We start from the raw sequence: 27,926 nt of genomic DNA, 5'->3' as shown, positions 1-27,926 counted from the left end.
TTTGATCCTCTGATGCCCCTCTCTAGTCAGTGACTTGAGGATGGAAGAAAAGAATGCCAGTGACGTAATGTGCACTCGGATTGTCGTTTATTTAGTAGATGCTTTAAATTATGCCCATCTCGTAATGTAGGAGAGTGCGGTGGCTGGAGATCCAGCCCACATGGTCAAAATGGCGGCCATTGCACTGAGGGGGTTATTACATATTGCCTTTTATATTTACACTATTGGTGCTGGTAAATGTATATGTAATAATGTGTTAACATGCCACATGGGGCAGCTGGAAAGTTGGTAAGCCTGAGGTAGACCCTCTGCAAGCCATACAAACCAAGCGTGGCCTCTTTAGACAGCAAAGCCTGGGCCTCTGGTGAGGGAACCCTGACACATTTAGTCCTGCTCACAGTGAAATAACAGTAGAAAAATCCGAAATATGTCTCAATCTCCTGACTACAAATTATCAGCCTATCCTGAGCAGTAACGGATCTTGCCACGGGCAAGCAGGACTTGTGCCCGGGGCGCTGCCTTCCGGAGGGCGCCGCACCAGGGCAAGATCCGCTGCTGCTGTGCCCCCCCCCCCCCCCCCCGCTGCCGCTGCCCGCTGTGAAGGGTTAACCCCTTCGTGGAGAGGACCTTAACTGTGCGGTGCGCGATGACGTCATCGCGTATCGCACATCATTTCAGAGTGCTACTACTGTACATGGGGCGTAAATGATCACGCCCCCTGTATGAAGTCACGCCCCCTATTGCCGCCCGGGACGCAAAAAGCCCCTGAACCGGCCCTGACCCTGAGCAAACTAGCTTTAAAAAAGGAAGGACAAGGAAGCCACTAACATTCCAAATCACCATCTGTGACTGGAGACTCATTGCACATGACAAAGATGGAGTCTCTGTCACTGAGGGGTTTAAGCCCTTGTGCTGCAGTGTCATTTTCATCTGAACTATCATATTACATGTACTCGAAATGTATTTTACCATGTTATATTTAAGGTGTTGTGCACCGTTGTGAAATTGAGAAAAAGCATTGCTGAATATGTGGATTATTATATTTCACTTTAGAAGCAGTTGTCAGCTCAGTGACATAGGAAGTGATGGGGATTGTCCTCACTCCAGCAGGGGATAGGTGTTGGTTGACCAAGTTTTTTCTTTACAGCATTTTCTTTGAGATGCGCCCCACGGGGTCTCCTGGGTGTCTCTATGTAAAATGTCCAACAGGTTTGGGGGAAAAAACAATTTGCTTTCAAGAATTTCCTGTACATTTGTGACAGTTGCAGTATATGCCACATCAGAGTGTGTTTTACGCAAGCAAACTGGTACATTTAGGAAAGGAAGGAGGAAATAGTTTTGCTGCTTGGAAATGTAAGATGTACTTATTCATATTTTGTGAGAGGTCATGGGGCCGGGCTGTAGCCTGTGGTATCGTGTGCTCAACCATCGTTTGATCCCAGACTGCAACTCCGGTCGCAGTGCTGCGATCGCAGATACAGCAAGAAGGTGTGTATCCCCCTCCTACTTCATTTGCCTTGCTAAGGATCGCATTTGCAAAGCTGCTACGAGCAGCTTTGCAAATGCGATCCATACTGAATGAGGGCCTTAGTATTTTTAAAGACTTTTTTGAGCAATAAACATCTTGCCTTTAAGACAACTGCATGTGTATCCTGCGACCAACAGAATTGCGCAACTCGCTATTCTGTTCTCTGGCTGATCTGGTTTGAGCCCAGTGTGTCCAAGCTTAAGCCCACTACCAGCTACCCTGTAGAGACTGGTCCATTGTGAGGTACCAGTGGGAATGAGCGGACACCAACTTGGAGGTGTTGAAGTCCAGGTGCTGATCATGGTAGCCTGATAGTGGCAGCGAGTTGTCCAACAACTGCGCAGTGGGTGGAGTCAGTAACAGGAGATTGCTGACAGTAAGAGGGAACCCCTAAAATCCTAAATCCAGTGGGCTCCAACCAATCTTAGATCGCCCGGTTCAGCGAGGGGCATATGGTCACACCATCTATTCCTTCTGTAAATGCTGGAATGCTGGTGGCACTCCTGAAATTTTTATGGCCTGTGTTGTTGAACATCTGCCACCCAAAAGGTAAAACTGTCGCCCAACACTGGTCTGGACAATCCCTTCCCCCTCCAGCCCAATATCACTGGATTTCAAAATGGCAGCTTGTTCCGAGCAAAATAAAAGACTCCAGTGTCTTGTCTGTTTTCAGACCACAAAATGGCTGCCTCCACCATCTGTTGGTGGAACATGCACTGTGTCCTAAAATGTCCTCTAGGTGATCCAGTCAGCTGTGCCTCACATCAGCTTTCTTTCTTTGCTGAATGGCTTTTCTTCGGGTTGACAGGACAATTTTCAGGAATCTTCTCATAAACATTTTCCTGATCGTCTAGCAAGAGAAAAAGTGGTGGCTTTGTATGGCAGATGGCTCTCTTTCCATACGCTGGGTCATCAAACTGTACCGGAACCTGCGGCTTGGTCTGTAAAATATTTGGGGAAGAAATTAGATTTTATTTTTCAACAAACAAACCTATTGTATAAATTGATGTATGTCGGTTATTTAATGCCTTGTGTCATGTATTACCTAATCAAGTTTATTCCACCATGTTGTTCAATATGTCTACTTAGGGGCAGGTGTTTTGATCTTTGCAGAGTGGCACGGAGCCTTTATCTCTTTGTAAATGGCCTTGAATGCTCTACAGAGTCATAGCTTACCGTTTCTCAAATTTAGTCCTCAGGACCCCACACGGGTCATGTTTTCCAGGTCACCTGTGGATCTTTAACAGTTGGTGATACACAGTGCACCTGCCGGGTGACCTGGAAAACATGACCTGTGTGGGGTCCTGAGGACCGCGTTTGAGAACCACTGTAGACAGGTCATTGAGGTTGGATGTCATCACTAAATTTATGGTAGGATGCGGATACCCTTCTAGGGGGCTTTCACTGACAGGGAATGGCTAGTGGGTCAGTTAGGCAGACAAGAGAATCCACTGCTTAAAGCTACTGAGATAACAACTGCAATACATTTATTTCAACAATAAACCAGCAGAAATGCATACATTTACATAACAATTTAACAGTACTTGTTATATATATATAGGTCACTGTAACGCACACTGGGGCAGATGTATTAACTTGGAGAAGGGATAAACCAGTGATAAGCGCAAGGTGATAACGCACCAGCCAATCATTATGGATTTGAAAAATGACAGTTAGGAGCTTGCACTTATCACTGCTTTATCACTTCTCCAGGCTTAATACATCTGCCCCTATATGACTCTTTGCTTGTCTTACCCTATTGTTTTTTTTAACTCCCCCGCTGCCTGGTTCACCTGTCAGCCAAATAATGGACCTTTCTTGATTTTAAGGACACCAGCAAGACTACTGCCTGCTGCTTAAAATCACAGGAACGGGCAGAGACCCTCAGAATCTGACTTGACCGAACTCAAGCGGAAGCTTCACTGATGAGTTACAATGGCGATCATATAACTAACAAGTATTTCTGTAATTCTACAGCCAGTTATGCTGCGAGTATAGGAGGTGATTGCAAAATTTATAATGAAATATTTAACGATAACCGCATTAATAAAAAGATTATTCTGAAATAAAGCTGCTATGGGCGTACATCGAGAATGTCGATACTCAGAATGTCAACTTGATCCGAATATTGACATAGTGTCGACATGGTCGTTATATTGACATATGACATGTTGTCATGCCCGATGAAGACGTGGGCAACGTGTCAGTAACCAGCATGTTGACATACTGTAGCGTTTTTACAATGTTAGAGCCCCAACCCTTTCCTAACCTTAATCCTGGCATCTACTGCCGAGATTGGGGGTAATTCAGACTGGATCGCTGCAGCAGCACACCCCGGGAGCCCAGTATCTCACTGGCTGCGATCGCCTCTGCCTAATTGACAGGCAGAAGCGGTCGCGGGGTGGGAGGGGGCGTGCCAATGGCATCAGTACGCCGTTGGTGAGGCGCGGCCTGGATAACAGAGACGTGTCCGGACCGTTGGGAGAGCGGGCCACGGCGTCTTTGTGACATCACACGCAGCCGCTGCGACCCGGAACTCGGCGGGTAGCTTCCTGCCAGCGCGCAGGAGCTACGCAGGTAGGGAGTTACTCGCCAAGTACAAAAGCATCGCCGCCGTGCGGACTAGCCCTGTGCTGGGCGTCCCCCTGCATGTCAGAGTAAACGATCGAAGATGTGCTAAATTTAGCACAGCTACGATCAGGTCTTAATTACCTCCACTGCGTCAGCATTCACACGACCTTGCCGATGCTTAACCAAGTGTTCAAAACAACGCAGTAAGTTCCATGGCTAATTTAATATGCAATAAGTTGCTGAACATAAAGATGGGAATGAAAGTTAATTGCACGTAATTTATTTAAGAGATCACACTCTGAAACACCTCCCCCCCCCCCCCCCCCCCCCCATATTTTTAATTCTGTTGGTACCATAAAAATGTGAACCCAGATAAATAATACCTAGTTCAATGACAAAGAAACAGGATTTGATGACAGATAAGAACCCTTTGGCCCATCTAGTCCGCCCTTTATTTTTTAGTTTTTGGTAACCTCAACCCTATTTGATCTTTAGTTCTTTGTAAGAACTTAATGTACAGGTCACATGATGCCAAATGCGTCTTTCTATTGTTATGCATTGGTGCCTGTCTTGCTAGGTCATATTAGATAACTTTCATTTCATGTACCATCCATGTACCAAGTCTTTCATTGGAAATTGTACAAAGCACTTACTTTTGATTTGGGGAAATGTTTCGAAGACATCCCTTGACCCTTACCCCGGTCCTCCTGTGGGGCATCAGGCTGCTTGTGCATACGCAATGAAGAGTGATGGGCCGTTATTCTATGCTGAAAAGCCTGGCGCGAGGGGTGAGGAACAGTGGCAAACCCAACTTGGCGATACCGGTTGGCTTTGGAGTCATGCAATGCCATGGAATTTATGTCCACTTCACTATACACATTCTCCATGGATTCACTACAGGAGCCACGGCCTATAGCATAAAAAGCTATGGGATCATGTGTATTGTCAAAGCTGTCCCCTTGTTTGGTCCACAGTTCTGGCTCTGTGTATGTATGGAGCTCTGGTGAGGTGTAGGAAGGTCCTGGAGAAGGCTCCTTGCTCTTGCTGCCTGTAGGATCTCTTGAGGGCTTAGTAACTGATGTGTAGGCACCTGACAGAACTTCATGGACTCCTGCACTAGGCATGGCTTCTTTCTCTACGAAAGATGAAGCATATTCCACCTGTGGGAAAGATCTTTGGTGAACCAAGGTATAATGATTGTGATTACTTGTGTCTTTCTGCTGACAAAGGACTTGTTCACAATAGGATTAAGCAGCCGCTTTACAAATGCTCGGAATGTACTGGCCGCTCAATATCTACACAGTGACCTATGGATCAGTTCTAGGTCAGCACAGTGTTACCGCTAGCACTGTAATGCAATAGTGGCAGCGTGATGGCCACACAAATGCAAGAATCCAAGGTCACTCTACCCTCTGCATGTGGCACAATTAGACTAATTTAGCTTGAGTTGTAGTTTTGCAGATAAAACCCAAAACTACTACAACTCCGTTTTCCGCTCTCATGCTCCGGTCTCCCCCCCCCCCCCCCAGCTAAAATACGCTTGCATATTTAGGGTAGCCCCCTGGCTTTGCAGCCTAGATGCCTGTTTTGTCACCGGGCCGCCATGTTTTGGGTCGCAGTGGCTGCGTGTGATGTCATGCAGCTGCCGCTGCCAGCCCCGGAGCCGGTCCGGACGCGCCGGTAGCTACCCGAGTTGGTTCAGGAAAGACCCAGCTTATCAGGCAGGTGAACGGATAACCCACGTCATTCGACCCGGGTCCTGCTCAAACCCTATGATGTCATGTCCAAGCTTCGGCAGAGGAGAAACCTTAGCAATAACCCAAGTCCAGCCTGCAGCTTGAAACCCATGTAAAGTAACCTGGGCGGGGCCCAGGCTTTTGGCATGAAAGGGGTATTACCCTCCTGCCTTACCATAAATACAGATCTCTGCCCTCAGGTACCATGGATCCAGTACAGGTAATGGCCAAATCTTCAGTAGAAGCTGAGCCCCCACTGCAGTGCTACGTGGGGAACAATGTCATATAACAGAACTGGACAACACCTTTAAATTCTAACACTTAGAATTCCAAAAACATCCATAAATAAACAAGTACCAGTATGTTTTCTCCAAATGCTGCTTTTCCCTTTTCTTTGGGAGAAGTGGATAACAGAGGCGCAGTGTCCGGCAGCACTTCGCTGTGTCCACCAGCGGCTGCATTAGTGGGGCTGTCTGGCGGACCAAGGGTAGGGATGCCATGTGTCCTAGGATCCTGTAGATCACAAAATGACAAATCCAGTTTATATGTATGAATTAGGGAACTCTGCTGGTTTGCTCTGCTGCATGGGTCAGTGAATAATACACAGGGGCAGGACAAGTCAGGCCATAGCAGAGTAACTGACTGATATTTTTGACCAGTCTCAGAACCCATTTAAACTCTCACCCAGAGATATTATTATTCAAAGAATAACTGTTCTATATAATATTAGGATTGTTAGCATGGTGTGATGATTGGAGCCTGCTGTACTACCTTCCCGCAGGGCACTGTCAGTAACTCTTTGTATGGCTCCACAGGACACCTGGAGTAGTGCTGGATCAGGTCTTCCAGCCGTGGGTGGGTGCTCTCCTCACCTTCGATCACATATTGTTCATCGTCTTTCTGATTGAGAATGAAATGGCGGCAGCGCTCAGCTCCCCTAGAAGATAAGCAAGACCATAAAACCATCTAGATACTAAAACATTAACAGTGGCCTGAGAAGGTGGCTCCAGGTGTCCCTGGATATAAAGGATTCATACCTACATATCCCAATTTGGCCCCCTCATCAGGCGTTCCTCAGGTTCGCGATTCTGGACCAGCATTTCCAGTTTAGTATGATTAACACCTTACCTGTAGGACAGGACAAATCCGACTCGACTCTCACAGAAGCGAATGAGGAAACAACCCAGCGGTTTATCTTGAAGCATCTCTTCTGCTCGGCTGTATATGACAGTAATGATATGTAATTATGAACTAACCATTTCAAATTTGCATAAGTAGGCGTGTCTTTAACTTTTTTTGCCCCAGTAGACCAATTCTGTTTCCCTCTCCTCTTCCTGCCACCATAGAGCCTCATGGTCCTAACCTCCCCATCATATGATAGAAAGAAGAGAAAGAAAAAGGGCATGTACTGGCCGACCCTCACAGAATGTCCATGAGACTCCTGGAACAGTGAGTGATCTCCTGGCCTCCCGAGAAAGTCTCGATATTAGGGCCACCAAGAGGAAAAGGAGGGGGGTGGGGGGGGGGTGTACTAATTGACTGGGACCAGCCTTGTTGGAGGGGCCAAGCTATTCATAGGGGGAATTCAGGCGTGGAAAGTTTCGCTCAATGCAATAGCTCAGGGGCATGGTCTAGTAGTAAAGGTATATGTGGGGCATCACTGGGAAGAGATACATGTGACATCACTAAGGTGGAATATACATGGCAACACGGGATATGCGTGACATCACCAAAGCAATACAGGTGTGGAAAGGGATATCCAATATTTTAGGGATGGCCATCGACTGATTCATCGTTGATGGTTTCTATCAATGGTGCCATTGGTACTTTGCATTGACACCTCTAAACCGTCACTGGAAAACCATTGATGATCGGTGGACATCACGAGCTGGGGAGATGGGAGAGCACAGGCTATTTAGAGAAGGGGGCAGAGCGAAGTGTAGTGTGATGGTTGGGTGAGGAACCATCAGACCTCCACCATCGATGGCAAAACCATTTACCATCAGTGGCAAACCATTGTGTATTTTCTAACCATCTATGGCCAATGGCTGTGTGATATCAGTGGGAGGCAGAGCCAAGTTCAGAGGACTGATAGTAGGATAGAAAGCTGCATAGAGAAGACAGGGGCACCCCGAGTTTTCTCACAGGCTGCATGCTGCATATGAATAACATAAAACTATATATAGCACGCACGTTTTACCTGGCGCTACAGTAGACGTAATGAAGTACAGATAATGTTGAGGTTACAGTTTGAGGCGAGAAGCCTGTAAAATGGCAGGAGCTGATTGGTTAGTACTTTATCGCTTTCCACATGATCCCTCCCCAAGCTTTGATAAATCTCACCCTTATTTAGTTACCTTACACATAAATGTTTTGCTTCAGTATTTGCTCTTCAAACACGTGTTTGGTGCATTTACAGGCAGCTACTTACTGATGGTGCTGCTATCTTCCCCACAGCTTCCTAGACAGTCACTACACACAGTTACCCGAGTGATCTGAATGTCACCCCTACACTGTTTTTAGAAACCTTTCAAAACCACAGTCACATCCTGTTACAGCGTGCAAGCGCTGCGGCCCAGTTCTGAGAAAGGGAGATTGGAGGCATCACCTGTGCCGCAGCGACCGCTCCCGGAATATGCAAATTGCCTCCGATCTCATTCAAAGACAAAAATAGAGACCACTCCACAGTCACTAAGAACTGCACCTACTTCCATTACCCGAATATGCAGAGTAACACTGTGAGCCTCATTCACAAGAGATCTCAAAAAAGTTTGTGGGACATGTCCCGAAAGCACCCTTTTTTGTGGGCTATCTGCAGATATTAAGGATCCCCAGGATCTATGTACAGGGACCGCAGCAGGTATTAGCTGTATCTTCTGCAATCCCCCCACTTTCTATGGGGGCTGCTAAAACGGCAAATTTACCAAAACACCAGAATGCAAAGCATTCCGGAGATTAGTCCCAGCGGCTAGCACCATAGGCGTTTCTATAATAGGTGCAGTGTGTGCAGTGCACACTGGCACCTGGATCCAGGGGGGCCCCCACACCGCACACCCTGCACTAATATAATATACTTTCCCCTTCGGAGTCCCACGGTGACCATTTCCGAGTGATTTGCGCATGCGCACTGGAGATGTCCCTGGAAACAAGGCATGGGCGCCATGTTCCCGGAGACCTGCGCATGTGCGGTAGACTACTTTCTGCTATAGAAGCGGGGGCCCGCAGCGGAGGCTGCACACGGGTCCCCTCCTCTCTTAAATCGCCCCTGGCTAGCACACTGCTAAAGTTTCCAGTAGAGACATTAATAAGAACCCTCCCTGGAACTCTGCACTTGGTGCTTCCACATGTGCAGTCTGATGCAGCCAAACCTGCTAGTAAAAATGACTGCATTACAATTGTCCCAGCCCCCCCTACTTGCCACTGACATCAGTCACTGTCCCCAAATCCTCACGGGATCAATAATAATGATCTTTTATACTACACTGGGAAGAGGTCACGTACTTCCGTGTGACAAACCCATGGAACCAGTCTGGAAAGTGACCCTTCTTCATCAGCTTACTCCTCTGAGTCCACTCAAACCATTGGTAGGTCTGCTCTTTCAGCGTGGGGCCAGGTTTCTTTGCGGTTTCCTTGTGGGCGGTGTCGGATGGAGGCATATCCTGGAACAGGGATTATAAATGATAATGAGACCAACATGACAAACATTCCCCCCTTATATCTTGCCAAAGATATAAGGGGGAAAAAGCAGCCACATAAGTGGGACTGAGGCCACCTGCTACATAGACACACCCTACTTCTGTGAGAGTAGGCATGGCACAGCCAATACATGGCATCTCATTCCCCCCAAAACCAGCCCCTACCCCTACATCTTCTATGGGAGATATACTGTATATACAGGTAGAAGGGGATACAGTTGGCACCCCGGAGGCTAGAAGTCAGAAGACCGGCACTGGAATCCTGACACCGCTGAGAATCCCAGTGGCAGAATCCCGACAGTCAGCGTTCCAGGGAGGACAAGGGCTAGGCTGCGGCCGGGTTGTTACGGTTAGGCTGCGGGAGAGGGTGGATTAGGCACTAGGGGAAGGGTTAGGCTGCAGGATGGGGGGGTAGGGTTAGTCTGCTGGAGTGGCGGATAAGGGTGAGAGGTAAAGGATAACATACTGACTAAAAAGTTTTGGGACTCTGTCAGGCTGGATACCACTGTCTGTATTCTGACCGGTGCCATCCTTAGTGTCGGCATTCTGTACCCAACCCAGGTAGAAGGTATGAGATTGTAACCTTATTTTTGGACATGGTCTCTGACTTTGGTTCTCCAGACGGGCTGAGTCTTGCATGGCAGAGGGTGGGATCTTTGGGTTCTTCTGGTTTTGGAGAAACAGGTTTAAAAGTACTGAAGTGGACGGGAGGGAAATCTGCGGAAGAGAAGGCGTGAACATCTCAGGTTACCGCAGGATATATGATATGTATGATAATGTGCTGAAATGCAGAAACACAAAAGCAGGCAGCATTTTACCATTCCTTTATTATTACATGTGAACCAATATGATTTGTCCAGGTATACAGCCTAAAGGGGAGAGGCAGCACCATAATAGGGCAGCAATGCGCCCTGTGCCGGCCCCACCACCTAAACCCATGATGTCTCATCTAGGGGGTGACACTGCCAGCTCCAGGAAGTAGAGCGGTGCCTGGGGCATCCTAAGGGCACTTCAGGCAGCTCCATAGGCTGCAGGTTCCTCTGGGCGGCTCTGCAGGAGCGCTACTGACTGCAAGCTCCATGTAAGTGCCATAGGACCATGATAGTGCTGACCCCAAGTCCCCACCTGCACATCCCTTGTTACTGCCCTAGGGAGATGTATCAAACTTTAGAGAGAGATAAAGGGGTATATTCAATAAGAGTCGGGTCTATTCCGACATGCAGTTGTCGGAATGGACCCGACAACCCCTATTCAAAGAGCGGGCAAATCCGGTGTCTTGTCCTGCCGCTGCTGTCAGCGGCTGCTGGGTGCGCTGACAGCAGCGGCTGTGGGAGCTGTCAGCGGCGCCGAGAAGGGTGGGGGGGTGGGAGAGATGTCAGCAGCTGCCGTGTCTGCGGCAGTGGGGGCAGCAGTGGAGGAGGGGAGACGGAGAGGAGGAGACAGGGTGAGCAGCGGCTGCATCAGCGGAGGCTCACGGCGGCGTCCACCCGGCTCCAGCAAGCGGAACCTCGCTTGCTGGAGCCGGGTGGACGCTGCCGCTGGGTTCCTGCTCTCCCCGCTGCAGCGCTGCTCCCCCGTCTCCTGCTCTCAGATCCCTCATCTCAATCCGACATTTTTTTAAAGTCGGATTGAGATTGTCGGAAAACGGGGCTAAAACCTGTCAGGTTTGGCCCTGCTTCCGAAAATGCATGCTGATCGACGGCTGAAGCCGCCAATCAGCGTGCATTCCGACAAGTCGGGTTTCCCGACTTGTCGGAATAAACGGGGCCCTAATGAATAGGTCGGAACCCCTTTCCGACCTAAAACTGACGGAAGTTGCCGTCTTTCCGACAAGACACGGCAGCTTCCAACAGTTATTGAATATACCCCAAAGTGGATAAGTTGCCCATAGTAAGCAAAGAGCTTCTAGCTAACATTTGGCTAGCACAGTCAATAACAGGACAGTTAGAAACTGGTTGCTAAGGGAAACTTCTCTAGTTTCTCTCTCTGTAATGTTTGATACATCGCTTCCTAAAAGTGGCTGCAAGTTGAGAGCAGGCTACCATGACCTGAGTACTAATAATCACACTAGACAGGATGAGCGCAGATATTTCTGGCGCTACCACAAGGCGCACCTAAGCGATTGCCTAGGACACAAGGGTATAGTGCCACTTACACACACTGAAATGACTATCAGATTGTCAATCGTTCAGCATATTGATGGGTACCCTGGAGCCCCTACATCGTGCACCAAAGAGCAGGGCTGTAACTAGGGCTGAGTGAGAGGGGCAGCTGGCCAGGGTGGTGGGCTGAGGTTTGGAGGGGTGCAGCAAATTCACATACTATTGTTAATATGATTACAATAGAGCACTTGGGAGGCGTCAAAACTCTTCCTTGCACCATGCACCAAAATTTCAAGGGGGGAGGTTGTTAGGTTTAGGGTTAAAAGATGCCAATACCCACCTCTGGTCCAACCTTTGACCCTGTGTAAACAACGTTATATCTTTAGGGTGATTTTATTGGTAAGCAATATCTGCACATTTTACTTTCTGCTTAGTTTAGAAGTAATGTCTCTTCTTTAGGAAATGAAAAGTACTGAGTAGTCATTTGAACCCAAATCAGCAACTGAATGGCAGGGCCGTCTAGGCCCCGGGCAAAGCAATGCACTGGACCCCTACACACCCATTCACGGGAATAAATACAAATAAAATCATAACTCCTGCTGTCCCGCACTGTCTATCCACATGCTTCCATACAGTAACTGGCTGTCAGCACTCTGATTGGTGGATAGCTCCAGCCATCAACCTATCAGCAAGCATGCAGCTATTCACTGTCTGGCTGCAGACTGGGACGCAGACAGAGAATGCTGCATGGTCGCTGTGATTGTGTGTAATCCATAATGAGAGCTACTGGGCAGCATTCACTACCTGCCTCCCAAGAAGCTCCAGGGCACCAGCCCTAGGGGCAGATGCTCCACAGCCCAGCCTGTCCCTGCTTGAAGGCCTCTACTTTTGTTGGGCCCTGGGCAACGGCACAGTGTCGCCATACATTAATATGGTCCTGCTGGATGGCCGAACCAAAAGGTTTGGTGCCATTGTTGACATTGAGTAGAAGACGGTATAAGTGAGGAAGGAAAAGAAGGGTTCTGGTCGTAAGAGCTTACAATCTTGTATCAGTGTTGCCAGTGGTAGATTTGAAAGATAACTAGATTGACCGCTGACATTACAAGATGCCTTAGACATATAAATTAATCCCAACTGGATTTCCAAAGGAAAACATGAAGGAAAGAATAAAAAAAAGTATATTTTTCCTGATGTCCTCCTAATACTGTCCCACCCAAAAACGCTGCAGTGTATGTGGTTTGTACATTTAGGGGGGTATTCAATTGTAGTCGGAAACTGACGTCTTGTCGGAAAGTCGTCAGTTTCCGACATTTTTAGGTCGGAAACTGTTCCGACCTATTCAATCCCCCGGCTTTTTTTCCGACAAGTCGGCAATTCTGACTTGTTGGAAAGCACGTGGATCGGCGGATTAGCCGCGGATCCACGTGTTTTGTCGGATCTGCGGCCAAATCCGACAGGTTTTAGCCCCGTTTCCGACAACGTCAATCCGACTTTAAAAAAGTACGACAGGATTTTGCCGCTCATTGATTACTGAGATGTCGGATCCTTTCCGTCGGAAAAGGATCCGACATCAATTGAATATACCCCTTAGTATAAAATGCATATTCTGCATATCAACATTTTCACTCAGCCGCCCCAATGGTGATAATATTTCTTAGTAGACATATATCCGAAATCTCCAGGAGGTGAGATCCAAGTGGCAATTGTATAATTATTATGGTCCGCCCCTGAACAGTGTCTTAATTCCCATCATTGCACAGTGGGGAAGGACTTTGATGATGCGATTTGCTGCACAGCAAGGTGCTCTGCTCTACTTGGAGTCCGTGAGAGATCCCCAAAATACAGGGTTCTCCCAGACATTCCGGAAGAGTAGACAGGTATGCTTAAACAATGTTTACTGTACAAATTATCAACATTGGTGTATACAATTCAGGGGTGACATTACGCATTCTGTCACCCGGGGCATTTAGGTTGGTGTTCCTCTCCCCCTTCTCTCCCCACTAGATCATAGTAACACTCTACCTATATGACCACCATATAATGCAGAGAACATCACAGTGACTGCCATACACTACATAGAGCATTGTAGTGAGCATGACCACAATATAAAGCAGAGATCCCAGTAACTGCCATACAATACACAGAGCAGTTTAGTAATCATCACAGTGACCTCAATATAATGCAGAGAAAATCACAGTGACCACCATACAATACATAAAACATTGTAGTGAGCATTGCAGTGACTGCAAATTATTGCAGAGAACATCACAATGACCACCATATAACAGAGAGAACATCATAGTGAGCATTGCAGTGACCCCCAATATAATGCAGAGAACATCACAATGATCACCATAAAATATATAGAGAATCATAGTGAGCATTGCAGTGACTGCAATATAATGCAGAGAACATCACAGTGACCACCATACAGTACATAAAGCATTGTAGTGAGCATTGCAGTGACTGCAATATAATGCAGAGAACGTCATAGTGACCGCCATACAATATATAAAGCACTGTAGTGAGCATTGCAGTGACCACAATATAATAGAGAACATCACAGTGACCACCATACAATACATAAAGCATTGTAGTGAGCATTGCAGTGACTGCAATATAATGCAGAGAACGTCACAGTGACCACCATACAATACATAAAGCATTGTAGTGAGCATTGCAGTGACTGCAATATAATGCAGAGAACGTCACAGTGACCACCATACAATACATAAAGCACAGTAGTGAGCATTGCAGTGACCACAATATAATACAGAGAACATCACAGTGACCACCATATAATACATAAAGCATTGTAGTGAGCATTGCAGTGACCGCAATATAATGCAGAGAACGTTACAGTGACCGCCATACAATACATAAAGCATTGTAGTGAGGATCGCAGTGACCGCAATATTATGAAGAGAACATCACAGTGACTGCCATACAATACATAAAGCATTGTAGTGAGGATTGCAGTAACCACAATATAATACAGAGAACGTTACAGTGACCGCCATACAATACATAAAGCATTGTAGGGAGCATTGCAGTGACCGCAATATAATACAGAGAACATTACAGTGACCACCATACAATACATAAAGCACTGTAGTGAGCATTACAGTGACTGCAATATAATACAGAGAACATCACACTGACTGCCATAGTTGTCCCCAAATTAGCCTAAAATATTAATTTCGGAATAAAGATTTGAGGCTACTTTGGGGATAACTGAGTGCTTGTGGGGGCATCAATTTCCATGTGCCCCCTTGAGATTTATGTCCTGCATGGTAGCCCTGCAGACAGACATAACACCGCAGACCGTGCAGTATAAAATGCCAGTAGTGTTTTGGGGATCCCTACATCGGGGGCGGTGGAGTGCGGTGCGGTGTGTCTGTTTTCTTCAACATATATCAGTATCACCTCCTACAGATAACAAGACCACAGGAAATCTCTCTCTCGCTTTGCCTTTACGTGTTATAAGTCATATTATGTGAAGCTTATAAGATATGTGCTATACTTGTTAATAGGGTGTGGTATGTAAGGTCGATGGTAAGTAGGTCGACAATGTTTAGGTCGACTACTATTGGTCGACGGTAAGTAGGTCAACAGGGATGCTAGGTCGACAGGGTCTTTAGGTTGACATGGTCTAGGTCGACAGGTCAAAAGGTCAACATGAGTTTTTTATGTTTTTTTGGTGTCGTTTTCTCCGTACAGTGACCGGGAACCCCAATTAGTGCACCGTGTCCCCTCGCATGGCTCGCTTCTCTCGCCATGCTTCGGGAAAGGTGCCTCGCTCCGCTACCGCTTCGCTCGGCACAGGTTGCCGTTCCAATCGTAGTCCACGTGGATCGTTAAGTATGAAAGAGTTAAAAAAAAAATTTTTTAAAACTTGTGTGACTTTCTGACCTGTGGACCTAGAACATGTCAACTTAAAGACCCTGTCGACCTAGAAACCCTGTTGACCTAGTTACTGATGACCAACAGTGGTCGACCTAAATATTGTCGACCTACTTACTGTTGACCTAGAGACCGGATCCCTGTTAATATGACTTTGACAAATGACCCATTAGTACTGTACCAGCAGGCTGTAATCTCATTTAGTTACCATATTTGAGAAAAGATATATACCATTCCCACCTGTATTATACCCTTCCCCCGCTGGTAATGTTTCAAGCCCTTTTGATATGTGTCAATGTGTTTCTGCTTTCTTTAGAATTTGGTAAGATTTCTATATGTAATTAATATTTACCAATTTCTCAATATAATTTGCTACCCCAAAAATGCAGTTTACTGACAATCGCAAGCTTTGCCTAAAAATCCATGCGTTTCTCCAGACAAGGCCATTTGAACAAAAGTAGGCAGCTGCCTCCGCCAAAAAGGGTTATCACTGCGCAGTTTTACGAATAAAACAAAATACAAACACAATTTTTGGGGGCTGAAATCATCAAAACATTGGGGGTCATTCAGACCTGATCGTTCGCTAGTGATTTTTGCTGCGATCAGGTCAGAACTGCGCATGCGTATGCACCGCAATGCTCAGGCGCGTCGCACAGGTACAAAGCAGATCGTTGCTGTGCAATGGATTTTACGAATAATCCATTCGCATGGGCGTTCGCAAGGAGACTGACAGGAAGAGGGCGTTTGTGGGTGGCAACTGACCGTTTTCAGGGAGTGGTTGGAAAAACGCAGGCGTGTCCAAGCGTTTGCAGGGAGGGCTCCTGACGTCAATTCCGGCCCCGAACAGTCTGAAGTGATCGCAGGGGCTGAGTAAGTCCTGGGTTACTCAGAAACTGCACAAAGAAGTTTTTTTGTAGCGCCCGGCTGCACATGCGTTCGCACACTTGCAAAGCAAAAATACACTCCCCTATGGGCGGTGACTATCTGCTCGCAGCAGTGCAAAAGAAACCCTAGCGAGCGACCAGGTCTGAATGAGACCCATTAAGCGGAGCTTGAAATGTATAGGCATTCCTCTTCCAATGTTCTGGATGACTTTCTTCAGTATAGATGAGTTCTCAAAATGTAACATGCATAAAACTACCATCATAGTCCCTTTGATCTTGCCTCTCTTGGACAGTCCTTCCTCATTCATTCTGGGCCTGGGTCATCTCAGGAATATGGGGGTTACTCCTGACCTTTCTGATTTACCTGCCAAATTCCCTGACCTTAAACCAGGTTATGAGTATCTACAGCTATGACATTTCATAGTCTCTCTCCGGCTCATTCAAGCTTCTATGTTACCAACCCCATTTGAGAAACCATGACACTCTTCACCACGGAGAACCATGAGCTCTACTTATATGGACTTATTTTTGATTCTACACCATGGTCCAGTGCAGACGTGAGATTGGGGGAGAGGAAGACCTTGCCTCCCAAACCCCCCCACCACCACACAAACATGATACATTTTGTTATGCACACCAGTGCCTGCAGGAAAGTACTGGTGTCAGAACTGTTATGCACTCCAGTGCCTGCAGGAATGTACTGGTGTTTGAACTGTTATGCAAAACAAATGGACTCACAGACAGACTGGGGAATATGACATAACGTACACAGAAGGTGATAGGGTAACAAAATACACACAAAGTGAACAGAGAAGCCCAGAGGCTAAGGAACTGGGTATCTCCCTTGTATTAGAACTGCTCAGATGGGAAAAGCAAGATGTTGTGTTTTAATACGTAGAGAACCCGAAATGCTGTTGCTAAGGGCAACAGCAAAACCCTAAAGGGTTACCAACGGGTGTGGCAGTAAACTCCTTGGTCAGAGATGGAATGATAGACACAAGGAGAGTCTCCACAATCCTAATTCTCACTTGCAGTGCACAGGTTCAGCTTACTGCCACTAAACTGACCCCTGACACCTAGCACAGTGAGACAGGATTAGACAGGCAAGTTTTAGAATACAGCCGCAAACTTGCTAAGTTCACAGAGTAGTAACAGAACCCCAGCAAGCTAAACGACTGACTCCAGTCTTACTGCTAGGTCTGGATTGGCAGAGTGTAATACCAAATCCCCAGGCCTATTTGCAGTAAGCAACAAACAAATACAAAGCTACACAGTACTGGCTAACTTTCAGGAACTGACTAACCAACAAAGATTCAGCAGCATCTGCTTACCCTGAGAAGAGGCCTTATAAAGCAGGTGCTGTCCACGCCCCACTCAGACCTCACAGACTGTGAGCACAAAAACCAGCACCGGATCCCCTGCCGTGCACAGAGCCTATAACCACTGCACAGCAAAAGACCCGAACCGGAGTATCAGCTGCGCTCAGGTTACTCCGCTAGCACTTGTCTCCCGGTTGCCATGACGACGTGGCAGCACAGGGCAGGAGACCCTAACAGTACCCCCCCCTCTGACGAGGGGTCAAAGAACCCCTACCACCGGGTTTATCGGGGAACTGCGAGAAGAAAGAGCGTATCAGTCTGGGGGCATGAAGATCACAACTGCGCACCCACGACCGCTCCTCCGGGCCATACCCCTTCCAGTGCACCAAAAATGACAGCCGACCCCGAACCACCTTGGAGTCAAGAATCCTTTCAACAACAAACTCCCTCTGGCCACGTATCAGAAGAGGGGAAGGTCTTCCACTGGAAGAAGGATTACTAATCGCCCGTTTTAAAAGGGAACAATGAAATGTTTTGTTGATACCCAAATAACGGGGCAGATCTAACTGAAATGCCACCGGATTGATAACCCTGGTGATCTTATAAGGGCCGATGAACCAGGGGCCTAACTTATGAGATGGCTGTCTCAACTTCAAATTCTTGGTAGACAACCAGACGAAGTCTCCTAATTTGAAGCTGCAGGGTCTTTTCCGCTTATCAAAAACCCTTTTGGTCACTAATGACACAGACACAAGGGCTTTCTTCACTTTCCGCCAAATACCTCTAAGGACCGAAACCACAGAGGAACCACCAGGCGTGGAGTCCAGGGGGTCAAAAGAATTGGCCTTAGGATGATGCCCATACACACAAAGGAAGGGAGAGATCCCTGTAGCAGAGTGAGCCGCGTTGTTATAGGCAAACTCCGCCATGGACAGATGAGCAACCCAGTCAGTCTGACACTTGGAGACATAACACCTGAGGAACTGCTCCAAGGACTGGTTCACCCTTTCAGTCTGCCCATTAGACTGCGGATGGTAGCCTGACGACAAGCTGACAGAAATCTGGAGATCGGAACAAAATGCCCTCCAGAATTTGGCCACAAACTGGGATCCGCGGTCAGAGACCACATCAAGTGGCAACCCGTGGAGACGCACAACATGCAGCATAAATAATTCAGACAGGCGTCTGGCCGATGGCAGCCCAACCAGTGGAACGAAGTGCGCCATCTTCGAAAACCTGGCAACGACAACCCAGATGGCTGTCATCCCCGAGGATTTGGGCAAGTCCACCACAAAATCCATTGAAATGTGGGTCCATGGCTTAGATGGGATAGAGAGTGGATGTAATGGGCCAACAGGAACCCCTCTAGGAGTCTTATTTCGGGCACAGATGTCACATCAAAAGAACAAAGGGAAAGGACCTTATTATACGGAAAAAACTTAAACCCCTAGAGAAACTGACAGACTACCAGAATCTGGAGAACCTGACCAAGATTAAGCTCCAGAAAATAGAAAATGAAGTAATTGAACAGAAACGGAAGAAACTTGTCAGGGATTTAGAAGACTATAAGGGGGACTTCAGAAATTGGAAAATAGTAAACCGACCAAACGGAATAGATAATAGACCAAGAAGTGACTATCGATTAGTCCGTCAATGGAATACGATCAGAGATAACTCAAACCAACGAAAAGAGAGAAATATAAATAGGGAACAGATCTATCCGAGACCAAATGAGAAATATGGGTACAGAAGTAATAATCCCAATGACAGGTACCGGGAACAATCACGTGCTAGAATGAGGTCACCAATTACTAAGAAATAAATGACAGACAGGCATTCAAACATCTGGAACAATGAGGAAGGATATCGGAGGTTGGAAAGAGAAGAACGAAGATACGAGGCTCCTTATAGATATAAGAGAGACAGATATCCCACAGCGGAGACCTTGAAAAAAGTTTTGACCATGGGAGAGAAGATTACCAAGAAAAACTTGATGTCTCAGCTCGAACTTTGATGGCAAGATTGAACAATAGAGGAAAAAGCAAATCTAGAAGTGGAGAAAAACAATTAGTGGAGGAAGAAGATGAAGAAGAGGATGATACAGAAGCCTTTTTAGATGCTTTTTTAGAACTAGCTCAGAAGAACACCTCCTCTCTAAATCTAGGAGCAATCCCCAAAAAATCACCCGACCTAAACATGAAAAAAAGACGTCGACGAAAGAGAGACTCAAATACAACAGAAGGGGAAAGCGAGGTGGAACAAAAAACAGGCCAAAAGAAAAAACTGAAAAAACCAGCGAAGAAGTCTCAACGCAGGGGATATTCAACTTAAGTAAATACAATCTAACCGCTTCTGAAATATCAATCTTACAAAAAGGCCTAAAATTTGCTCCGACAAATACCCTCGACAAATTCAATACTTTTATAGATTTGGAGAAGTTCATCAGAAAAATTACGCTGAAAAAGTTCTTTAAGAGGAAAGAAAAAGAGAATACAGGAGAAAGAGAAATAAGAACTGATGGATTTGAACATTCTAACCTAAAGGAGAGATTGACGTTTTATCCAGCTCATTTAAAAGATCACTACCTTACAACCTTCCAAAGAATGGTAGAAGACGACATTAGAAGAATACCGGACAACATCAAACAAAAAGGAAAATGGAATATAACCAAGAATGAGAGTAAGGCCCTCAAAATGTTACAAAAGAATGAAAAGATCGTGATTAAACAGGCGGATAAAGGAGGGGGTATTGTCCTTATGGATACAGATCAATATGATAAAGAATCAAGAAGACTCCTAAGTGATACAACAACTTATCAAATTCTACAGAAAGACCCTACGGATGGATTCAAAAAAGAACTTGAAAAAATCCTTAAGGAAGCCTTGGAGAAAGGGATCTTAACAAAAGATGAATATAAATTTATATATCCAGAATACCCGATGATGGCTTATTTTTATCATCTGCCAAAAATCCACAAGGATCAAACCACTCCACCTGGAAGGCCAATAATAGCTGGAATCCAATCATTAACCTCTAATCTTTCTTGCTATATAGATTCATTTTTAAAACCCTTTGTAACCAATCAGCAAAGTTATATTAAAGATACCACGCAAATTCTGAATAAATTAAATGGAATTGTGTGGAAAGAGGGCTATCTATTGGCTACATGCGACATAAAGTCATTATATACTTCAATAAAACATGACCAAGGGATGGAAAATGTCCGGAAAATTATTACAAATGAATCAAGTTTGAACAAAGATCAAATTGATTTTATCTTGGAGGGAATAAAATTTACCCTTAACCATAATTATTTCCGATACGCTGACGATTGCTATATTCAAACCCAAGGAACAGCCATGGGTACAAACTTCGCCCCTTCTTACGCAAATCTATTTCTCGCACAATGGGAAAACGATCATATATGGAGTAATAACCCCTATCTGAACGACATCGTCTTATGGGTAAGATATATCGACGATGTCATCCTTATTTGGAGTGGAACATCCATGGATCTAGAGAAATTCATTGAACAACTAAATAATAATGTGTTTAACTTGGAATTCACAAAAGATATTAGTGAATTTAGCGTGAATTTTCTAGATTTGACTATATTTATTCAGGAGAACAAAATAGAGACTAGAACTTTTACGAAGGATGTAGACTGCAATAGCTATTTAAACTTCCAGAGTAATCACCATCCGAAGTGGCTTTCGAATATTCCAAAGGGACAGATGAAGCGGATTAGGAGAAATTGTTCAAGGAAAGAAGATTATGAACAACAAACTAGGAAATTAATTCAACAATTTGAGAATAAGAACTATGAAAGATCAACTCTAAATAAGAATAAAGAAGAAGTAGATCTAATAGACAGAAATGATCTCCTTGGCTACAAAGAAAAGAAAAACACCCAAGATGAAATTCTGTTTTTAACGAATTATTCAAGTCAGCGAAGTCTACTAGAAAAAAGCATTTTAAGACACTGGCATATTCTGAAAGCCGATAAAGAATTGGAAGATATTTTACCTAGGCAACCAAAAGTGATCTTTAGGAGAGCACCTACAATAAAAAATAAAATTGTAAAAGGGATCCTTAGGAAAGAAATTAAAGGGAAAGAAACCTGGCTAAAAGAAGCAGAACCAGGTTTCTATAACTGTCATAATTGCATAGCCTGCAAAAAAACCAAGAATACATCGACAAAACCAATTCAAAAATATACATCAAGTAAAACAGGAAAGGAATACAAAATAAGTGAAAGAATTACCTGTAATTCAAAAGGGGTGATCTATTTACTTATATGCCCATGTGGGCTGCAATACGTGGGAAAGACGTACCGTTACCTATATGTCAGAATCAATGAGCATTTAAATAATATAAGAAAGAACATGGAACATCATAGTATTCCAGAACATTTCACTAAAAAACATAATAGTGATCCCTCATGTTTAAAGTTTATAGGTATTAAGATGGTAAAGAAACCCTGGAGAGGTGGAAACTGGAATGACTTGTTGCTTAAGGAAGAAGCAAGAACAATGTTTAATCTAGAAACACTAATACCGGGAGGCCTTAACGCCGAATGGGACCTCCATCCATTTTTGAAAGAAAAATAATTGATTTTATTAGTATCACTTCTATCTATTAAATATTTGGTAGAAATATGTATACATATAATTAGGTAATTTTTTAATTAAAAAAAGTTTATGATTTTTAGTCACTGTGATTTATGTTGTTGTTTTGTCTTGTTTGTATATCCAAGAAAGGGGTTAAATACATTCCATGATTAAAGGGGAAAAAATGTGATAAAGAAGAAGCTGTATAATAAAGGTGATATACTAAGCTGGAGGATGGGCGGAAGCTATAACATAAATAATAAGAGGGGCGGAAGTATTGTACCCGTCCCCATGGGAACCGCTATCAAAGAGAACTAAGGACGTAATAGAGGAAACTTAAATGGAAATAACAAACGTTCATATCCATGGCAACGGTGACGAACGAGGGCGGAAACGACGAGTCCTGTGGAGGAAGATCCTAAGAAAGTAAGGCGGAAGCTGTTTCAACAGTGAAGACGACATAGAAGACCAAAGTAAGGGCGGAAGCCAGGATGTAAGTGAGACGAAGAGCGGAAGTGTAGATCCGTCTCCATGGGAACCGTCACCGGAGGGGCGGAAGTATCTATCCGTCTCCATAGGAACCATTACCGGAGGAGCGGAAGTATCTATCCGTCTCCATGGGAACCGCTGTCAGAGGGAGCATAAAAAGCAAGACAGAGGGTGCACTCGGTTATCCTGACGAAGCCTGCTAGACAGGCGAAACTAGTTGATACTAGAGCACCACAACACGTCTGCCGGCGGACATCTGATGCTTTGCTTTCTCTGACATCCATGGAAATACAAGTAAGTTGAGGCGATCACCAACTTGAAAAAGTGACTCTTTGTCTATGTTGATGAATGCCCTAGGAAGATCACGGACTTTGTCTGAGTGAGATTTACAACAGATTCCCAAACAAGGATACTATAAAAAGCTTGGGATCTACCACACAGCACATAAGAAAGGATTAATTATCCTTTAAATTGCAAAACCTGTGGAGACATTTTACCCTAAATACATGTTTTATGTTGTATTGTTTGTATGTAAGTATACCGGTACTAGGACTCACAATTTTACATATCTTTTATATATAGAAATTTATCAAATGTGTATTCTTTCAGTGCTTATATTTTAAATAAAATATTCTTTACTAAAAGGTCTTTGATTATTAATTTAATAGAAGTGTCAACATCTGATGCCAGAGCGCTTGGAGTTTCTCTTTTGGTTTCTTAACAGATGTCACATGCCCGAACCCACTGATCCACATCCTTAGCCACCGAGGGCCACCACACCGCCCTAGATAGCAACTCCCGAGTTCTGGCAATACCCGGGTGACCTGCCGACTTCTTGGCATGGAATTCCAGGAACACTCGCTGTCTTAACCTAGGAGGCACAAACAAAAGACCTACCGGAAGGTCTGGAGGAGCCTGCTCCTGTGCTCTAAGGACTAATGATAAGAGGTCCTGGGTAATGCCCACTTTAATACATGATGGGGAAACAATGGGCAACGGCTCCTCGGTGGTCTCCTGGATTGGAGCAAAACTCAGCGAGAGCGCATCAGCCTTGATGTTTTTTGACCCAGGGCGATATGTTATCAAAAAATTAAAGCAAGCAAAAAACAAAGCCCATCGTGCCTGCCTGGCATTGAGACGCTTCGCTGACTCTAAATATGCCAGATTCTTATGGTCAGTGAGAATTGAGACCACAAACTTAGCCCCCTCAAGCCAGTGTCTCCACTCCTCGAGTGCATCCTTAATAGCCAACAATTCCCGGTTACCCACGTCATAATTCATCTCGGCAGGCGAAAATTTACGGGAAAAGTAAGCACAGGGATGAGGGCGATTATCAGACACTCCCATCTGAGAAAGCACTGCCCCAATACCCATCTCAGAGGCATCCACCTCCACCACAAAAGGACGCTCTGGATCTGGGTGTCGCAGCACCTTGGCCGAAACAAATGCCCTTTTGAGACGGGCAAAAGCCGCTTTAGCCTCACAAGACCAGTGAGCAACATCCGCCCCTTTCTTAGTGAGTGCCACCAAGGGCGCCACTATAGACGAAAATCCAGCGATAAATCGTCTATAAAAATTTGCAAAGCCCAGGAAACGCTGAAGCGCCTTCAAACTAGTGGGCTGCACCCAATCCAGGACTGCCTGTACCTTGGAACCCTCCATTTGGAAACCTTCTGGGGAGATAATATATCCTAGAAATGCGATTTGCTGAACTTCAAATTCGCACTTCTCCAGCTTCGCCCCAAGCCGGTGGTCTCTGAGTTTCTGGAGGACTAAGCGTGCATGCTTCCGATGTTCCTCCAGGGAATGGGAGAAGATTAGGATGTCATCTAAGTATACAACTAAGAATCTATCCAAATATTCCCTGAGCACATCATTCATGAAATCCTGGAAGACTGCCGGGGCATTACAGAGCCCAAAAGGCATCACCAAATATTCATAATGCCCTGAGTGGGTATTAAAGGCAGTCTTCCATTCATCCCCCTCTCTTATTCGGATTAGATTGTACGCACCGCGTAGGTCAATCTTAGAAAAAATGGTGGCAGTACGAAGCTGGTCAAACAAGACCGAAATGAGAGGCAGTGGGTATGAGTTTTTAATCGTGATACGGTTCAATTCCCTGAAGTCGATGCAGGGTCGCAACGAACCGTCCTTTTTACCCACGAAGAAGAACCCCGACCCAACTGGAGACTGTGAAGGTCTGATAAATCCCTTAGCCAAGTTCTCCTGAATGTACTCTGCCATAGCCTGAGTCTCAGGACGTGACAGGGAGTACAACCTGCTCTTGGGAAGCTTAGCATTTGGCAACAAATCAATGGCACAGTCATAGGGGCGATGGGGAGGTAGTACCTCTGCAACTTTTTTGGAGAACACGTCCGCAAAATCTGCATAACACCCTGGCAATCCTGGCAAACTTAGCTGCGAGAGCCTGACTGGAAGGCTCAAGCAACTCCTGAAACAATCAGTACCCCAACTAAGAATCTCCCCAGAGACCCAGTCAAATTGAGGATTGTGGGCCCTTAACCAGGGTAACCCCAACACCAATGGGGCAAAAGTACAGACAGTCACATAAAAGGACAATTTTTCAGAGTGTGTGGCTCCAATAAACAAAGAAATCTGGCTAGTGCAAGAGGTAATTTTACCTTGGAATAATGGTTCCCCGTTTAACCCACAAATCTCAATTTCCGATGCCAAGGGTACTAAGGGAACAGAGTGTTTCAGGGCGAATTGGCGGTCCATAAAAACCCCGTCGGCCCCACTGTCCACAAAGGCCTCAGTCTTGACAGTTTGACCGAGGATCTTCAAGGTCACCGGAATGATAAAAGTCTTCTTGGGAAATTCTGACTTCTGGCCTGACAGGATATTTCCCATCACCCTCAGGCCCTGAAGTTTTCCGGCTTTTCTGGGCATGATACTACCACATGACCTTTATTCCCACAGTACAAACACAACCCCTGCTGTCTCCTCCGCGTCTTCTCACGCGAGGAGAGGCGGGTAGCCCCAATCTGCATAGGCTCCTCAGAAAATTCCTCAGAGTCTGAGGTTCCCTTGGGAAGGAAGGAAATCTCAGTCTCCCTTTCAAGCCTACGCTCTCTCAGCCGTCTATCCACCCGGATGGATAACTGCATGAGCTGATCCAAGCTATCAGGCAAGGGATATTGTACCAGTTGGTCCTTTATCTGGTTAGAAAGACCTCTTCGGTACTGGTGTCTCAGGGCTGGGTCATTCCACTGGGTATCATGGGCCAACCTCCGAAACTCCGTACAGTAAACCTCAACTGGCCTTCGCCCTTGCTTAAGGATCGAAATCTGAGCCTCGGCTGAGGCCGTCTTGTCAGGGTCATCATACAACATGCCCAGTGCCGTAAAAAAAGCATCAACACTTTTAAGCGACGGACAGTCAGGCTGCAACCCATATGCCCAGACCTGTGGGTCTCCTTGTAGCAAGGAAATCACTATGCCCACCCGCTGAATCTCCGACCCAGAAGACTGAGGCCTAAGCCGGAAGTATAGCTTGCAGCTCTCCTTGAAACAAAAGAACTGCGAGCGATCTCCAGAAAAACGATCCGGGAGATTTACTTTCGGCTCCTTAACCCCTGCAGGTGCTGCTGCTGCGGGAGCTCCGCCAGCAGCCTGGGAGGTGTGCATTTTAATGGACAAATCATTAAATTGTCGAGTCAGGACCTGCACCTGATCGACCACCTGTTGCAACGTATTTTGAGGGGTATGCTCCATATTCCCACAAAATTTCAACAGGAGTATTAGGCTGCTGAATATGTTATGCACACCAGTGCCTGCAGGAAAGTACTGGTGTCAGAACTGTTATGCACTCCAGTGCCTGCAGGAATGTACTGGTGTTTGAACTGTTATGCAAAACAAATGGACTCACAGACAGACTGGGGAATATGACATAACGTACACAGAAGGTGATAGGGTAACAAAATACACACAAAGTGAACAGAGAAGCCCAGAGGCTAAGGAACTGGGTATCTCCCTTGTATTAGAACTGCTCAGATGGGAAAAGCAAGATGTTGTGTTTTAATACGTAGAGAACCCGAAATGCTGTTGCTAAGGGCAACAGCAAAACCCTAAAGGGTTACCAACGGGTGTGGCAGTAAACTCCTTGGTCAGAGATGGAATGATAGACACAAGGAGAGTCTCCACAATCCTAATTCTCACTTGCAGTGCACAGGTTCAGCTTACTGCCACTAAACTGACCCCTGACACCTAGCACAGTGAGACAGGATTAGACAGGCAAGTCTTAGAATACAGCCGCAAACTTGCTAAGTTCACAGAGTAGTAACAGAACCCCAGCAAGCTAAACGACTGACTCCAGTCTTACTGCTAGGTCTGGATTGGCAGAGTGTAATACCAAATCCCCAGGCCTATTTGCAGTAAGCAACAAACAAATACAAAGCTACACAGTACTGGCTAACTTTCAGGAACTGACTAACCAACAAAGATTCAGCAGCATCTGCTTACCCTGAGAAGAGGCCTTATAAAGCAGGTGCTGTCCACGCCCCACTCAGACCTCACAGACTGTGAGCACAAAAACCAGCACCGGATCCCCTGCCGTGCACAGAGCCTATAACCACTGCACAGCAAAAGACCCGAACCGGAGTATCAGCTGCGCTCAGGTTACTCCGCTAGCACTTGTCTCCCGGTTGCCATGACGACGTGGCAGCACAGGGCAGGAGACCCTAACACATTTCATCTGGTCTGGGGCCATTTACTTTTTTTTACAGAAGGTTGACCCTACATACCTCAATATACCTCTTGTAGACTCTCTCTTTCTCATACTGCAAGTCCAGAACCTTTCATTTGGTGGCCCCACTCCCCTTCCTCCTCCCCATAGAAGGATAAAATGAGAAAATACTAATTTGTACAATCCTGTTACTCAATGACTACTTTTTATGGACCATATTTGATTGTACCCAGTATCTTGTATGCTTTGTATCAGAATTATTCCTTAAATAAAGAGTTATACAGAACAGAAGATATAAAGTGCATTTACCTCGGTGGTAGTAGAACGCCATGGCACCGATACTGGGTCAGTGGGAAGAACTGTACCCGACCGCTGTCTGTCAGCA

At 45.7% G+C, this 27,926-nt stretch overlaps 1 protein-coding gene across 1 annotated transcript; it reads right to left on the bottom strand.

The window, feature by feature from the left end:
• Nucleotides 1-597: 597 nt before the first annotated feature.
• Nucleotides 598-27,926, bottom strand: SH2D2A (SH2 domain containing 2A). Its single transcript, XM_063948457.1, has 7 exons — nt 27,851-27,926; nt 10,114-10,247; nt 9,337-9,494; nt 6,607-7,053; nt 6,193-6,348; nt 4,753-5,259; nt 598-2,469 (listed from the first exon to the last, which is right to left on the bottom strand). The coding sequence occupies exons 4-7, from the start codon at nt 6,799-6,801 to the stop codon at nt 2,293-2,295; spliced, it is 1,035 nt and encodes a 344-aa protein (XP_063804527.1). The 5' UTR covers nt 6,802-7,053; nt 9,337-9,494; nt 10,114-10,247; nt 27,851-27,926; the 3' UTR covers nt 598-2,292.

This window comes from Pseudophryne corroboree, chromosome 12, assembly GCF_028390025.1.
Source record: "Pseudophryne corroboree isolate aPseCor3 chromosome 12, aPseCor3.hap2, whole genome shotgun sequence".
Classification (NCBI taxonomy): Eukaryota; Metazoa; Chordata; class Amphibia; order Anura; family Myobatrachidae; genus Pseudophryne; species Pseudophryne corroboree.
The sequence above is the reverse complement of the archived record's forward strand: the minus strand, read 5'-3'. Positions and strand labels throughout refer to the sequence as shown.